General features: G+C 42.3%; 1 protein-coding gene across 1 annotated transcript; it reads left to right on the top strand.

Moving 5' to 3' along the window:
- The first annotated feature begins 1,022 nt into the window (after nucleotides 1-1,022).
- On the top strand, nucleotides 1,023-14,764 carry LOC108597197. The gene is made up of 13 exons (XM_017983633.1): nucleotides 1,023-1,198; nucleotides 8,955-9,050; nucleotides 9,104-9,338; nucleotides 10,005-11,286; nucleotides 11,845-12,011; nucleotides 12,067-12,396; nucleotides 12,453-12,550; nucleotides 12,613-13,013; nucleotides 13,070-13,580; nucleotides 13,643-13,802; nucleotides 13,859-13,985; nucleotides 14,044-14,189; nucleotides 14,245-14,764. The coding sequence occupies exons 2-13, from the start codon at nucleotides 8,995-8,997 to the stop codon at nucleotides 14,578-14,580; spliced, it is 3,849 nt and encodes a 1,282-aa protein (XP_017839122.1). The 5' UTR covers nucleotides 1,023-1,198; nucleotides 8,955-8,994; the 3' UTR covers nucleotides 14,581-14,764.
- The last annotated feature ends 2,773 nt before the right edge of the window (nucleotides 14,765-17,537 follow it).

Genomic DNA, 17,537 nt, shown 5'->3' with positions numbered 1-17,537 from the left:
ACACAAGTTTCATTCATTAATTTAAGCACAAGCAACATAGTAACAACTTTGATAATATTTTATTATTGTTATATATTATTTATTATAATTTATTATTGTCTGCTGCACTTTGTGCTTACTTTTGTGTGTGCGCGCATTTAAAAGCGATACACGCGCCTGCGGGCGATAACTGCCGCCTATCGATTTGGCATTTAGTTTTACTACGCTCAACCGAAGCGTAAAGTTGTAAATTGAAATGACTCCGAAGCGTTCGCAGTGCGTAGGCGGTTGTCGTAGACTGATGTCGTGGCCAAATAGCACGTGCTACGAGTGCGGCATGTGCATTGCTACCTACCACCAACAGTAGCAGCAGTAGCAGCAGCAGCAGCAGCAGCAACAACAACAATAGCACAGACAAATATGCCTAACTATAGGAGCAAGCGAGAGCAAATAAAAAAAGAGACATTAAGACATTTCAAAGACAATAATTACTATAAAGCGAAAATAATTGTGCATGTGAATTTGAAAGTGAGCGTGTGTGTGTTTGACAATAAATTAATATTTTAAGCCTACAATTAAGAAAATTTGCACCTGGTTATTTGCACCGTTTTGTAATGGAAAATTGCAACGTTTAATCAAAACTCTGACACTGACAATAAAAAATGTAATTAACTTTGGCATACAAAGCGAAAAACAAACAGCAGCAGCAGCAGCAACAGCAGCCAGAAGCCCGCAAAGCGCAAACAGGATACTTAAAATATCAAGAAAAATACATATACACACACATGCGTGTGTTTGTCTGTGTGTGCACATCAACTAAAAATATATTGTGCGCTTCATATTTTTGGAAGTGCGGCAACAATTTTGTAAGCAAGGCACGAAATAAATATAAAATAAAACCGCAACAACAAAAACAACAACAACAAGAACAACAAGCTGCTATTTGAAGGTGTATTTGGCCTACGGCGCGACTGGCAAACAGTAAGTGGATTGAGAGCGAGAGAAATAGAAATAGAAACAGTAAACGAAGCCACAGAGAACACAGAGCGTCGCAAGTGTAAAATGCCAAAAGCTGTTACAGAACAAAGATTGATGCTGCCAGTCAACAAACAAGCAACAATAACAACAACAACAACAGCAACAACGAGAGGAACAGCAACAATAACAAGTAGAATACGAAACGACAACCGCCCTAGCAAACGAGCCGCAATTGAGATATGTAAGTAGCAAGAACAATAAATTTGCTGGAGACATAATAAATGAATTGAATTCTAAGCTTAGCATTTAAGAAATTACTGCCTGCTGCTGTTGCTGGCATTCTTTTGACGAAAATCCAATATGTACTATGTACATGTGTCGTATACTTAATATATTTATTTGTCTGTCTGAAAATCTGAATTTCTTGCTAATCAATGAATTTTTGAGGAATTTTCCGCATACTCAAGAATTGACAGACTGGCATCGAGGCTAATCCGCATACAAAATTGAATTTGTTTGCGATAAGCCTGTTAGCGCTCAGAAGTAGGCAACACAACAATTTTTGTTTTTGTACGCATTTCATTTGAATTTCCCTGTGATGTGCGTATGCTTAGTTTTTACAGCATTTAAGTGTGAAATGATGTGTTGGCGCATTATTTGACTTAGACAACAACAAATGCTAAGCCCCAGCGCACACACACACACAGTGAGAGATACACAGAGCCCAGCAGCAGCCGTAGGCAAAGAGAGAAAGACAACACAGAAGCTGGTGAACCCTGAACAGAGTTGAAGTGGCAAACAAACAGTGTACAGATACACACAGCACACAGCTTTGCATGCGTATGTGTGTGTGTGACTTACAAGAAAAAACACTTATACGCCACGTTGAGCGTTCAACGGACGCAAGTTTTATCAACTTGTGCCTGGACCTGAAACCTGGAGACCCAAGCAAAACTCAATTTGGCATTTAGGCCGCCGTCAGCCAGCCAGCCTGACAGCCAAAAGCACACACACACACACACACAGGCACACACATTTATACAGTTATACAGAGCCTGGCACACGGCTACATAATGTACCCAAGCCGAAAATCGATTGTTATGCTGTGCCACAAAAACAAAATACGCACACAATATACACAAGGGTTTTGTTGTTTTTTTTTCGCTCTCTCTCTCTCTCTCTCTCTGTCTGTAGCCCCAATCAATTCTTAAACAAATTTTACAATTTTGCATAATGTTTTCTTTTTTTTTGGACACACTAATTAACAGCAGTTGCGCGCAAAATTGCAAAACCAATTTACAATGTCTGTTGCTATAGCCAGACAGTCGCTGCAGGGCATGCAATTTACACAATTTTTGCAACTACCAAACGCGTGTTTAAAAAGGCTAAAAATTGGTGTCCGGCTTGTTTTCGCAACTGAAATTCAAGTGAAAGTGCAAGCGAAGTGTTTGGTTGAGTACTAAATATAAAACTGTATGCAATTTAATTGCACATAGTGTAGCGTAGTTGCACTTTAGCTAGCGCAGCTTAATTGTTGAGTTTAAATAAGCTATAATTGGTAGTTTAAATGTTTTAACTCAATGTCTAGGCAAGCAAAAACTTAGTGTAGAGTTGATTTAAGAATTGCTTAGCACTTAGTGCTCTACTACAATTTACAACTTTCTGATCCTCTCTAAGGCTGCTACGCTTGGGTTTGAGAGCTTTAAGGCTAACTGGTCTAGACTTGTGACTTTGGCAATTAAAATTTATAGAATTCAATTGAAATTGTAGCTACTCTTGTTCATAAGAAACAATTAAATGACTTGTAGTATGCACATGTGTGTGTGTGTGCTTTGAACATATAAAGCACAATAATAATTACTTAGTTTAGTCATTAGCAATTTCATAGTAAATTGTTGCGCTTGGCAACTGTCTGCGACAGTTTTGCGCGTTCATTTTGTTGCTGTTTATTTAATTAATTTTAGGCAAATGCTTTTGATTTGATTTTAATGAAAGGGCAGCCAAGGACAACGCGCACGTTTATAAAGACAGCAGCTACGCATTGAGAGCGAGTGCGAGCGAGAGAGCAGCACTTGCACATGCACGGACAATGGGACAATAACAAGACAATTTAATGCCAGTAAATTGCGCACTGGGCAGCAACAACAACAGCAGCAATAGAAATTTCATTCGGTTGCAAGCCACACGGATTTTAAGTTCAACTAGAGTGGTTGGCTGGTTGGCTGCTTGGGTGGGTTGGTTGGTTGGTTGGTTGGTTGCTCTTGAAAGCTGCACAAACTTGTGTGTCCTTGACGCAAGCATCAACAGAGCCTTACAACTGCCACAAGCCAGCTTCAGAAACGTGCCACACTGTCTCTGCCTCGCGCTGCCCGCTGCCACTCTTCGCTCTCTCCCTCTCTCTCTCTTACTGGCTGTGCGTGTCGTCTGTCTGCTATCGCACTTGCCACAGTTGCCTGCGGCACATAAGTCTGCCTCAATGGCAAATCGTAAATTGAAATGCGATTTGAGCAGCGCTCGCACTCAAATTGAAATCTAATTAAAAGCCCGAGGTGCAAATGAATGCAATGCAATTGACAGCGTCGCAATTTATGAGCCAAGTTCGCGCATATAACTTAAATAAATGCTCATGCTCATGCTCATGCACATTGCTCATACGCGCCGTGTTACAGCAACGGGCAAAAGCGTTCAAGTACAAAAATCAATTTCCGTTAAAACAGTTGTCCGAGCAAACAAAACAAAAGCCACAGCCACAGCCACAGCCACAGCAAGAGCAACAAAGAAACGTCGAGACAGCGACAGAAATTGAAATTGGAATGTGGCGAATGTAACACAAGCTTAGCTACATGTCCAGAGCGTACAGCTGATAAATGACAGAGAGAGAGGGAGAATGAGAGAGAGGCAAGTCAGACTACACTGCAATAAATCAATTGGCCAACAAGTGAAGTTGAAGTCCTGCCGATTGCTCAACTGTGTTTAGACAGCAACTGAAATTAAAATGCAAGTTAGTCAATCAGCGTTTGGTATTATATAAAAGATAAAGCTACACAATTTTGAGTTTGTTCAGAACGAAATTCGTTAACTCAACTTGAACTGAAGCTGCAGCTGAGCTTACTTTGTTAATTTCCAAGTTAGCCATTGAATCGCTTCAAAATGAATTTAGTTGCTTCTTTTTGTTGCCGTGTAGCGCGTGGCGTGCGGTCGGGGCGGAGGCGCCTCGGACTTGTCAACGCTTGAGTGCACAAAAGTTGCGCGCATGTTTTTCCAAACGTATCTGCATCCTGACTGAGCCTTGTAAACTGATGACGAGCAGCCAGCGAGGCGACAGCTATCAGCACATCTTGACACACATATATACATACTATACAGTTAGATTGCTTGGCCAGGCAGCAAAAAGCTTTAGTCTGTCAGTCAGCTCAACGCAGCTTTGCTGCATAATTTCCAGGAAAATTGTTTCACCAAATAAAAAAGAGAGGGAGAGAGAGACACACACACACATACGCAATGCAAATAGAACATGACAATGCAGAATCCTTGCGGATTTAAGCAAGCGCACACTATTTGCCTGCATATCCTGCAAGCAAACTTGGCAACATTGACAAACCATTTACACTATCTACACATGTATGCGTGTGTGTGTGTGTGCGAAAAAATCAAACATGACAGCTGAGTGGCAGTCCAGGCTCAGGACATCATTTAGCAAACATCGCCAGCTTACAGGAAATGAATCGAAATGAAAGTGCGTCAGTTCCCCCCACCCCCTACCCAATAAATAAACATACAGCGGCTGCTGCTGCTGCTGCTGCAGATTGAGCTGCTTGCTGGCAGTTGACAATGATTGTCACTCATTGACACGCCTATTGAATGTTAAATGAAAATGAAAACGGTATTTCAAATTGCCAGACGCAAGTTATGCTCGACAGGCAGTTACTTACACGCAAACTAATTAAAACATAGCTTGGGCTAAGCTATTAAATCTAAATACAAACGTTAGTTAGATGCCTTTGCTTAAGAAGGAAATAAATCAGCAGGCGCGTTATGATCAATTTGAAGCAACTTGTTGATTAGTGATAGTACAGAAACTCACCTCTGCTGCCAGCAACATGTTGCTAGCAACACAACTCACTGATCGTGGCGTGCGTCCCGGCTTAGCAAGACTTCAAACCTATGCAAACCTTCAATTGCTATAATAAAAATATAACAAAACTCAAACAGGCGTGCAATAAGTTAGCATCAATTTGAAACAACTTATTGCTATTATTATTGCTAGCAACAATTAATTCTCAACTATCACTTATCAATAAGTTGTTTCAAATTGATCCTAACTGATTGCTCGCCTGTTGGAGTTTTGTTTGTCGCTGTTAGGGCAAGCTGATCGTGGTTTGTGTCACAGCTAAGCAGGACTTCAAACCCATACACACGCTTTTCTCTTCAATTGCAGAGTATTTTATTTCAAATCAACCAGCGGATGTGTAGACAACATTCAATTTAGCATACAATACCCATAATGCTAAGCAAATGCAAGGGTCGCTTACACACACACACACACACACGCACACATGCAAAGTAAGAGAGAGAGAGAGAGAGAGAGCGAGATAGGCAACTCAACCTTTTAGGTTTTTGAGCAATTTTGAACAATTTGCCTTTGGCTTTAGCTAGAAATTTCATTGGCGCTCTACAAATACGCATGCAAATAAACATAGACACACACACAGGCACACGCACACGCACACGCACACGCATGTGTGTGCTTAATATACAATCACATTACTGTCGCTTGGCAAAAGGCATTGCTGATTGCACAATTACGTACAATACTTTGAACATTGCTGCTGTTGTTGTTGTTGTTGTTGTTGCCTTTTGTGATTTGCTTTTGCTTTGCGCTAATATTTTGTTTGTTAATTGTATGGGCGTGCCCTTGTCTGTGTGTGTGTGTGTGCGTGTGTTGAAAGCAACAATTGCCGAGCAGCTTTGCTTTGCGCTGTTTGAATCTCTGGGACTAAGCATATTATGTAGCTTTTGATGCTTCAATGCAAACAACTTGACGATTTATATCTTTAGATATTTAAGGCTCCTATAGCAACATGCGCTGCTTCCTACGGGAATATATATATCGCTAACTTCGCTGGCAGGTAACGTAACTTTCCACAAAAACTAATTAAATGCGCACACATAATTTATGGTCAGCACAAAGTGAAAAGAGAATCCAAAGCGGGCAAGGAGCGTGCGGGAGCGGGAGCGGCGACTATACCACATAAATTTCAAATTATGCTTAGACCTCAAACAGAAAGTTGAGCAAACAAGCAGCAAGCGGGCAAAGCGAGAGAGAGAAAGCTGCAAAAAAATGTTGAATATATATAAAAGTGAGATACATACATATTTTACGCATAGCTGAGCTGAAATTTTTCATGATTTGCTTGCAGCTCGTTCAGTTTTTTACTTTCGCATACTTTTTACTGTTATTTATTTGCCTTTGGCTCGTCGCCGTCGTTGTTGTTGCTGTTGTAGCAGCAGCAGCTGCCATTTGGTAACTGACACCGGCGTGTAATGAAAATTCCAAGAAGCACGGACCAAGGACCACAAGCAGCTAGAGCTAAATATTTGCCAAGTCTAGATATTTCTAGTCCGACAATTTGCATTTCTTTTTACACAAACAGTGTGAACTGCAAAGCGTAGAGAGCGAGAGCGAGAGGGGGGTAGCATATGGGTTCAAGATTATTAGGACACATGTCCATTGAAATCGCAACCCATGTCACTGCTGATTGCTTGACCCTGGCCCAATGTCCAGCTGAGGCGGCCCAGGATGCTGCCAGGACAAATTAGGCAAGCGTGCCCAAGCCAAAGGCAATACACGTAATTGGCCAGAGCTTGCATAACCCCAAAAGCAGCCTCCAGCTCATGCGAGAATTTTAATGATGCAAAGGCTTACAATAGCGCCAAAGTTTTAAAGCTTTAAGCGCACTCACTACTCAACTTAATATCCATTAGACTCGCTGATAAACTCGATACAGTTCATTGTACTAATGTCTCGTCGCAATCGCAGAACACAGCAGCAGCAATCAAATCAAATAAAATCAAATATGCAAAGCTCAGCGTTGAACTCAGCCGAAAGGTTTAAATTCCAAGGCAAACAAAGCGCTTCAATTGCCTGAGTAAATAATATCAAGTATGCGTCTAGTTGCCGTCGTGCCACAAATTGCTATTTGCAAAAATATTTGCACAAAGTTAATACAGTAAATTACACACACACACAAGCAAACAAATAGAAAGCGCTCGAGTGCTTGTAGCAAATGGCAAATGGAATTTCCAACTTAATCAGCAAAGTTATGTGCAAATGCGGGCTGCATACAATTCACATTCCGCTGCTGCTGCTGCTAAACACAACACAGCAGTTAAATAAATAAACAAATAAGTGCCAGCGCACAATGCATAATGAGCTTGTAAATAAATTTGCTGCATACTTTGCAGCGCGCTTGAATTTTTCTCACTCATTTTTCAATTGCAAATAGTTGCGAGCGAGCAACTGTCAGGCAGCTTGTCAGCTTGGGGGGTCAAAAGTTTAAGTTGCCTAGCTATATCAATTAGAGGCGACCACACAGCTAACGACATAACGAACTATGAAATTCCATAGAATTCTCTAGAGTTCAAAAGTTTGTGTGCCCACATAAGTATGCTATGAATTTTGCATGCATTGCAATTTTGTGCGCCACGTTTGACAACATTTGAAATCAAATTTACTACACATGCCAATCAGCTTAGAGCACACACACACACACACACACACGAAACTAATTTCCAACTAAAGCACTGATTGCAATTTCCTGCTAAATTGTAAACTACAAAGACAAGAGCACAAGAGAGTGAGAGTGAGAGAGAGAGCGACCGACCGAACTTAATTGAGAGACATGTGCAATTGTCAGAGTTGATTGAATGCTATTAGTGCCAATTATTGTCCTTGACACATTAACAAGTTGAGCGTTGACTTTGAGCCTTAATTGGAAGTCAAGAGTTATGCATGCATGTGTGCCTGTGTGTGTGTGTGTGTGCACCTGTTGCATCTATCTCGCTCTGACAGCTGCAGCTAAAGGAAATACGCATACGTATGAAAAGCTGAAAATTAATTACAGCTTCGACTGAAGACGAAATTCTGATATTGACTTGAGTTTTCAGCTGTAACTCAATCAATGCGTGGCGTAAGTCATAAATCGTGCAATTATTATGTACTGAAAGCCAACAATGCGAACAAGGACTAAAAGCAGCAGCGCCAGCAGCAGCGAAAGCGACAGCACAGGGGCAAGGGGCAGGCAAATGGAGCCATCACAATATTGTGTATTATATGCTGACAGCTTTAATGCCCAGCTGCTGACACAGTTTTTACACACACACACACACAGAGAGAGAGAGAGACAGGGAGAGTGAGATATTTGTGCTGTTTGCTGAACGCTTTGAGGCTGGGGCAAAGTGTAAACAAATGAATATTGGGCAATATGACAGTGGCTGACAACAAAGCAGAGCTACTTACGCCTATCTATGCCTCCCACTCTTTGTATATACATGTGTGTGTGTGTGTCAATATTGCTATAATGAACTAAGCATAATAATAGTGCTTGGCAATAGTTAGCAACAAACAAAGTTAGCTTAGCTATTTATTACTTGCAAGTTAAAGTTTAAGCTTAAAGTTAAGCTGCGACTGCTAACAAAGGCCACAAATATTAGCCATAAGCATAGTGTGAGGTCAAATGTCATTGTCTGTTCTGGCTAATGGCAAATCCATTAGAGACAAAAAGGCCAAATTGTGTGCCAGTCCCTCGCGCTCTCACTCTCTCGCTCTTTCTCTATTGTTACACACAAAGCTGCGTCAGTGTATTGCATAATTGATTTTTATTCATATACTCATGTGTATGTGTGTGCGTGTGTTTGAATTTGTTATGCGCAGCATGCACAGCAAAGTTTTTGTTAACTGCTTTTGCTTATCTCGCTGCTTCTCTTTTTACTTGCAGCACAGCTTCGATTTGGCCGCTTAATGCCGCTGATTAAAACATGAACGCACTCGATATGAATAAACAATTTTTGGAGCCACAATGCAATCGCACGCGGTAAGCTTCAATTGCTATATTTTATTTTATTTTTAACTATAAATCGTTTGCAGCTCAGAGCGAGCCGCTAGCTTGGCGCTGCCCTTGAACTCGCTGCTGGATTTTTACGACAAGCAGCAGGAGCAATGCAAATCGGTCACCTTGCTGCCACTGCCCAGCAACAATAGTCAGGGCAATAATGCCAGCAGCATTGTGAGACGACACTCCTCACACTATTATCCCATGCTGGAGGACAAACAAAAGGTAATGCAGCCGCAACAGCTGCCACCAACGGCTAATGAACTGCTGGTGAGTACAAAGTGCCAACTTCAAGATCTATTCACTCACTGCTATAAAGTAAACATTGTAAAAAACATTAAAGTCGACTGAGGACTTGCCAATTTTCCATCTGATATGCTGCCAAGACGTCAGACTAGGCAGCAATCGGAAAAGTTCCGCATTGCAAAATCAACTTTTATATTCTTACTATGACTTTGAATTGCAATCAAAACATTTTACACTTTTATTCTTCACACCTCGGAATTCGATTGATGCCTGTTCTGTTCAATGAAATTAACTTTGGTTTTATTGAAATTCGAATATCCTAATCAAAAATATTCAAATTTCAACAAAGCCAAAGTTCATTTCATTGAATGAAGAATGGAAAAATATGAAAATTCTGAGGTCTACTCATTACTGTCTGTGTTGCTTGTATTGAGTGTCTACTGTACCCGTTGTAAGTCAAAATAAATCTGTGGCGCCGCAAAGTTGCTGCGTCAGTGCAAATTTGTTGCCATTTGCTGCCATCGATGATGCGCACGATGATGTTGCAAGTTGTGTGTGTGTGCCCCAAGCCAATGCTAAGCTCTGCACTCAGTGCAGACTGTCAATAAGCATTTGCAACAAATTCCTTTGCCCCTCTGCTGTATCCTCCACGCTAAGCTTAGTCAAACATGCGCTTTTGCTTTATGGCAGGTAAACATGGCGGATGCGAAATATGGCAAGTCACTGCCTGTGAAGCCGCAGCAGCAGCTAATGCGCGTGGATACGCCTGTCACGCCCCCACCGCCGCCCATACCCAGACGTCTGATGCGCGGCAATGCGAACATGAGCGTCAGCTCGGTGTTTGTTTATCCACAACCAGCAACAACAACAACAACAACAAATGTGAACAGAGACTCATCGCTGGAGTGCAATGTGGGCAACGTGGCACAGACAGCGCTCTTGGTGGATTTGGCAGCCAACGATGCGGATGGCATATCGGATGATGATCGCATGAGTCTGGAGAACTCGGTGTTCGACGAGTCCTTGACCTCCACGCCAGTGAAAGTGGCCAGATTGGTGGCCAAGCGTGCGCAGCGCTCCTCCAGCAGCACTGTGGACTCTGCCTATGGCTCATCCGTGCATAGCGAGCGCTTTGCCTCCAGCTCCACCAGCGTTGACTTTCGCAGTCGCTTCAGCTCCGTCGACACGCAATCCTCGCTGGACGAGAAGCCGCTAGTGGACTCACCGCTCGCTGTTATGCACAAGCTCAACAACCAGAACAACAACAACAACATTCTGTATGCCAACAGCAGCAGCAGCAACTACAACAACAACAACAAGTTGCCAGCGGTACCGGCGCGCAAGCTGCCGCCGCCGCCGCCCAAGTGCCACAGCTCGAACTCCAGCGAGAGCGGCGTTGGCATTGGCAGCAGCAGCAGCGTCTCTGCCTCAGCCTCCACCTCGTCCGCCGGCAGTGGCTCCAGCAGCATGTCCAGCACTTCCGTCTCGCTCAGCCTGGGCGGTCAGCAGCAGCGACGCGCGCCCGAAGCGCCGCCGCGTCAGCTCAGCTCCTTTGAGTGCCTCGAGCTGGAGCAGACGCCACGCGTGCACGCTCCACAACCGACGCCGCTCACTGTGCGCAACAAGCTGCAGCGCAACAAGCCGCCGCCCATTGTCTACCCCAAGCTGCAGCAGCGCCAGGACTCGACGCTCTCCAGCGACAGCTACTCCATCAGCTCCAGTCCCGGCTACAACTCCAAGCTCATGGAGACGCCGCTGCTGGCGGCAGCGCAGTCGGCGCGCAAAACCAACGCGCCCGGCGTGGCCCACGGCCGTTTCGCTCCCACAACGCCGGCCCGCGGCAAACTGAACTTTCGCCAGGACTCGACTATATCCAGCGACAGCTTCAGCCTCACCTCCAGTCCCGGCTACAACACCAAGCTCATGGAGGCGCCGCTCCTCCCAGCTCTGTCCGCCAAGCGCCTCTGCAGCGGTAAGTGTTTCCACAATCCAATTAAATATTAATCTATAAATTTATATAGTTTTCATATTAATGCTTAAACCATAAAGATTAGTAATCTACATTGATATTTCAAAGCTTAGTATCAAACGATATATTAGATCGAAATTCAAACAAATGTTAAATAAATAAAGTTGTAAACTTTTTCAACGTTCAATGCATTTATTAATTAGTTCAGCTGTGAGCGTGAACTGAACTCAACTCACCTCAGTGTACTCAATTTACTACTCTCCACTCAATGGCTGCCGCCATCTTTGCTGTCTCTCTCACTTTCTAAGCTCAGCCGCTCTCAGCTAACGCCAACGCCAGCATTCACTGTTGAGAGCGTCGCTGTGAATGAGCGACAGTCACACTGAGCTCAGTTGACGATCGTAGCTTGAGCTGTTCACAAGCAGGGCTGCTGAAATTTCTATATATAAATTATGCAGCCATATGCAAATGCATTATTAAATCTTTGGTACATTGCAATTTATTATTATTTAAACAGTTTCTATTCTTTTGTTTAATGCTTGCTTGTTTTACCCTTAACAGCGCCCGCGCCCATCGTTTGCCGTCAGGGTCTGCCCGTTGAGCCCATAGAGGAGCTGGAGCCGCCGCAGACATTGCCGCCGCTCACCAAGAATGCCACGCCCAGCAGCCTGCAGACGATTGTGCGCTTCCAGAATGGCACACCGCACACCATGTCCTTGCAGCATCAGGTAAGCCCAATATGCAGCCTCTAACTGAAACATTACTTAACTTCCATGCACTTAGATAATCAATCGTCGCAAGAGCTCCAATCCGTACATCACCAATGGCCGCCTAAAGTTTCGTCTGTTTCAAATTCTGATCAATGCGTTTGCTCTGCTGGCCATTGCCGGTGGCCTTGCCGCCTACTTTAATGCGTATCCGACCATCAAGTTTGTCAACAAGACAATTATCAACACCATACATGTGGAGGAGCCCTCCAGCTTTGGCAAGAATCCCGCGCCGGGCACCTGTCTGCCCATCATTGTCAAGTTCTGCCAGGGACCGCAGATTCCCTACAACTATACAGTGTTCCCCAACTACATTGGACACTTTGGTCAGCTGGAAACGCAAGTGGTAAAGCGCGCTTCAATTTTTATAGAACGCATAAATATTGACGTTTGTTTTCGCAGGATTTGGACTCGTATGAGGCTTTGGTGGATGTCAGATGCTATGAACTCGTCTCGCTGTTTCTTTGCACGCTCTTTGTGCCCAAGTGCGGCATGAATGGGTGAGTCTACAGAGTCTTGTGCTATCGGCTGTGCTCAACTAAACTTAATCTCTTATGATTAGCGCCACGGTGCCGCCTTGCAAAACGCTCTGCACGGAGACAATGCGTCGTTGTGGCTTCTTCTTTGACGTGTTCGGGCTGAGCCTGCCGGAGTATTTGAACTGCAAACTCTTCAAGGACTTCTCCAGCGCCGAGGACTGCGTGGGACTGGACGAAGTGCGCGAGGTAATGATTTCCTCAGCGGATCCCAAGTGCGATGGCTTTCAATGCGACAAGAATCGCTGCCTGCCCAAGGAGTACGTGTGCGATGGACATCTGGACTGTGCGGATCAGTCGGATGAAAGCGAATGCGAGCGCTGCCAAGAGGGTCAGGTGTACTGCGGGGACGAACGCTGCGTCAGCATCAAGCAGATCTGCGATGGCTACATAGATTGCCCCTATGCGCAGGATGAGCGCAATTGCCGTAAGTATTGTAAATTGTAAGCGTAAGTCAAACTAAATGTTATGTTCTGGCTGCAGTGCGTCTAAGCGATCGCAATGGCGATGTGGGCAGCGGCGTGCTGGAGGTTTATCGCATGAGCCAGCGCCAGTGGATACCGGCGTGCGTGAAGAACTGGGATCGAGCTGTTTCGCCCAGTGCTGTCTGCTCCATACTTGGCTACTCCGCTGTCAACGGCACGAGCGTCTTAACCCAGCGCACGCATCGCTCGCTGATGGCCTCGGTGAATGTATCGACCGATATATGGAAGCTGTATGCCAAGCGGCGCTCGACGCTGATGCAGGAGTTTGGCAATTGCCGGCAGACAGAGGATTACCCCATAGCAGAGCTGACCTGCATCAATTACGAGTGTGGCAAGGTGAAGCGTGGCCGGCACAAGCCCTCCAGACGCATTATAGGCGGCTCGCAGGCCAAGCCAGGCAACTGGCCCTTCTTGGCTGCCATTTTGGGTGGACCCGAGAAGATCTTCTATTGCGCCGGCGTGCTCATCTCGGATCAGTGGGTGCTGACCGCCTCGCACTGCGTGGGCAAGTAAGTGGAGCAACAGCTAAGTTGCCATAGTTCTCTCTCTCATAATTTCTTGCTTCTTGCAGTCATACGGTTATAGATCTGGAGGATTGGACCATTCAGTTGGGCGTAACGCGTCGCAATTCGTTTACTTACACGGGTCAGAAGGTCAAGGTGAAGACAGTCATACCGCATCCGCAGTACAACATGGCCATAGCCCATGACAATGACATTGCGCTCTTCCAGGTGAGTGCTCCCGCTTCTACTTTAGCTCTACTGCTTAAATTGGAATCTTTTTGCAGCTGGCCACGCGCGTTACTTTCCATGAGCATCTGCTGCCTGTTTGTCTGCCGCCGCCCAGCGTCAAGAATCTGCGTCCGGAGCAGCTCTGCACTGTCATAGGTTGGGGCAAGCGCGAGGATAAGGATCGTAAGTGTGCAGAGCACTCAATTTACAGCATTTTCATTCAAGCTTAACCCACTTACAGCCAAGTCCACCTATGAGCATATAGTGAACGAGGTGCAGGTGCCCATCATAACTCGCAGCCAGTGCGATGAATGGCTGGACAATCTTACCGTATCCGAGGGAATGGTGTGCGCGGGCTACGATGACGGCGGCAAGGATGCGTGTCAGGTGCGTAGTGTTTTATACACTGCTCGACTTTAGCTGCAATTTTGGTCATTCTTAGGGCGACTCGGGTGGACCGCTGCTGTGTCCGTATCCGGGCGAAAAGGATCGTTGGTTTGTGGGCGGCATTGTGTCCTGGGGCATTATGTGTGCGCATCCCAAGCTGCCCGGCGTCTATGCAAACGTCATCAAGTACGTGCCCTGGATACACGAGCAGATACAGAAGCATACGCGTCCGGCCAGCGAGGAGCCGCTGCAAAAGTACGACATGCATCCTGGCGGACCGGATATACTCTCGAAGCATGCAGCACCGCCCATGCGTAAACGCAAACCCTTCAATTACCACAATGGCAAGCCCATGGGCATTGACTTCTACGACAGCGAGGAGCGCAAGTAGATGGCCCCTCCCCGATTCCTCCAATCAGTTGAGAATTAAACCGCATATCCTGAAAACAATTTGCACAAAGTACAAAGTATTTGTACAACAGAGCAGTCAGTATATCGACATATATATAGTGAATGATATCTGGGCAACATAATCATGTGTCAATTTGCCGAATTTATTTGTCAATTTTTTTACCAAGAGATTTCTATGCAAACAAAACAATTTGAAAGTATTTGCAAACTATAACAAAAATTATATACATACATATACTATATCAATCGTGTCTAAATATCAAAAACAAAACGTAATTGTGGACAATAAATAAAAACATAAATGTTTTGCCGCCGTAAATGAAAAAAAAACAAAAATTGAAAACCAAACGCCGTAAAAGTTATAAACTAACATATTGAGTGTTAAACTGTGTATGCAAAACTTAGCAATTAGTAAACAATTATAGACAATACTAAACAAGACAAGAAAAACTTGCTGATACTTAGCATTTGATGGTTTGCTTTGAGTAATCTAAAACTAAATACAAGCATACACATATACTGATTTTGCAAGCAAAACGTGACAATAAATGTATTAAACAAAAATAAGTAAAATTATATATATATGGTAAATGTAGCTGTTGTTAGTATAAAGCAGTAAATTTCGATCGTAAGTCGTACAACTCTAGATATAGGCTTGAAAATACTAAAATGAAAATACTAAATGCGTGGGTTTCAGCTTTAATGAAATATATAAAAACACAAAGAAACACAAACTTTAAAACGAAACGTGAAAATCATGTGCAGCATTAAATCTAGCTTATAAATCAATTTATATATATACATACACACACACACACACACACACACACACACACACTGAGGCTAAATAATGTACTATTTACAAGTATCATAATTGTATACATGCTTTTTAAAAAACACAAAAACAAAAAATGTATAACGACTCTACTTATACAAAAGCTAAGAACTACAACAAATCAAAACAAAACCTAATAATGTTTACTTAATTGTAGTGAAAGTAAAAGACACACTTTTATGTTCATATATGTATATTTATATATATATATATAGACAAGTCTAGTCCAGCATGATTCACGCTAGAGTGCTATAAAATTTTTACAACTATTTTGCTAAAAACAAAACTTAAAAAAAAGTGAAAAAAAAAAACATAATGCAAAAGACTCAAAATTGGTTGTTTCAACAGCGAGCAGATTAAACAAAATACCAAACACAGTCAAGTTGATTGGTATGTTTTTAGATCCTGTAGCTCCCAATCGAGCCGGGTTATTTATTTGATACTTTTGTTTGCACTTCATGTTTTCATATTCCATGACGAACCCCATGTACTGGGTCTCACACTGTCGGTTGCGCCCGACTGTACTTTCGAGCATTTTATTTTCTATCATTTCTAGCTGAAACTTGTTGAAAAATGCTTTAGAGCAAAGTGTGTGTACAAGTATAACGTATAATCCCCTAGTATTAGCAAATATTATATATACCTTATATGCATGTTTTGTACAATCAGTTTACAGCAAAAGACGAAGAAGAAGCAGAAGCAGCAGCATGTCTTAGTATTAAACAAATAATAAGAAAAAAAAACATAAGCGCATATTACACAAGGCACAAATCGAAAATATATTAAACTTGAATAAAAGTGAAAAAATATATACATATAACGATATACTATATCAAGTAGTTGTAGCTTTAAGCAGATGTGATGGTGTCTAAAATTTATACATGCATATTAAACAAATGTTTATACACACATATATACATACATATATATATCTATACACTGAGCATATACTTATTATATGATCAAGCATTATATATGTTTGTGTGCTTCACAAATGAACAGGGCAGGACAATATACTTACTATAAAAACCAAACAAATAATGTTCATGAACGTGTGCTATTAAACAATTATATGCGCATACTAAATTTGCATGTAACTTTTTAATTTGCCTTGAGCTTTTGATTTCGATTCGGTTTTCGGTTCTGATTACAAGATGTTAAGGGCGAGCTATTTTTTATACCTATGCTCCACATAGTCTACTATCAACAACGCTTAGCTTTATGTATATTTAGTCTAAATACAAGTATATATATAGATGTAATAATGCTTAGCATTGGCAAACTGACATGAGAGAATATAATACACGTCTACAATTAGTCTATGGTATTAAGTACAGTGCATACAATCAATACCGACAAGTTTATACGCAAATCCATGTATTAGTTAAATAGCTATGCTTTTAAAATTGTGGGCTGCACTTTCCCGACAGAGGAGAGTTATAATTTTATTTTCCAATACGATATTATGTTGAATAAGAATAAAGTGAAATAAACGCTCAAAACGATACAATATAAATGTGCTTAAGCGAACAAAGACAATAAATAAATAAATGTAGCAAAATGTTAAATGTAAAACGTAGCAAAATTGCAAAAGAAAAATTAAGAAAACAAATAATCTAAAAATTAAGACAGCTGATCAAAAACAAAAAGAAAACTAGTTGAATTTACATGTGGAAAAAAATTACAAAAGTATATATACATACTATATGTTGAAAGCTGAAACAATTTTTTTGGTGAAACTGAAACGCACTTGTTAAATTATGCACAGTTTGAGAAAATGAGCGAGGATTATCCTTAGCGCAACCTTTGACAATAAATTTGTAACTGATTTATGCCGTTTTGTTGTTGGGTCAGTTTAGAACGCAAATGAGAATACTTGAGAATTTATAAAACGTTTTTACAGGCAATATTATTGACCTTACATTTCATTTTTTGGAGCCGTTTAAAGTTTGAATTTTTGCCAGGACAATAGCGAATAGCGAGTGCATAAACCGTAAACTTAGTACAGTTGAACACAAAACATAATCTAACTAAATGCTATATACAAATATATATATATATATATAAATGTTGAAAATAAATGTATAAAAAACGACAAGCCT

This window comes from Drosophila busckii, chromosome 2R, assembly GCF_011750605.1.
Source record: "Drosophila busckii strain San Diego stock center, stock number 13000-0081.31 chromosome 2R, ASM1175060v1, whole genome shotgun sequence".
In the NCBI taxonomy this organism is placed as follows: Eukaryota; Metazoa; Arthropoda; class Insecta; order Diptera; family Drosophilidae; genus Drosophila; species Drosophila busckii.
Note: the sequence above shows the minus strand (reverse complement) of the source record. Positions and strands in the feature narration are given on the sequence as shown.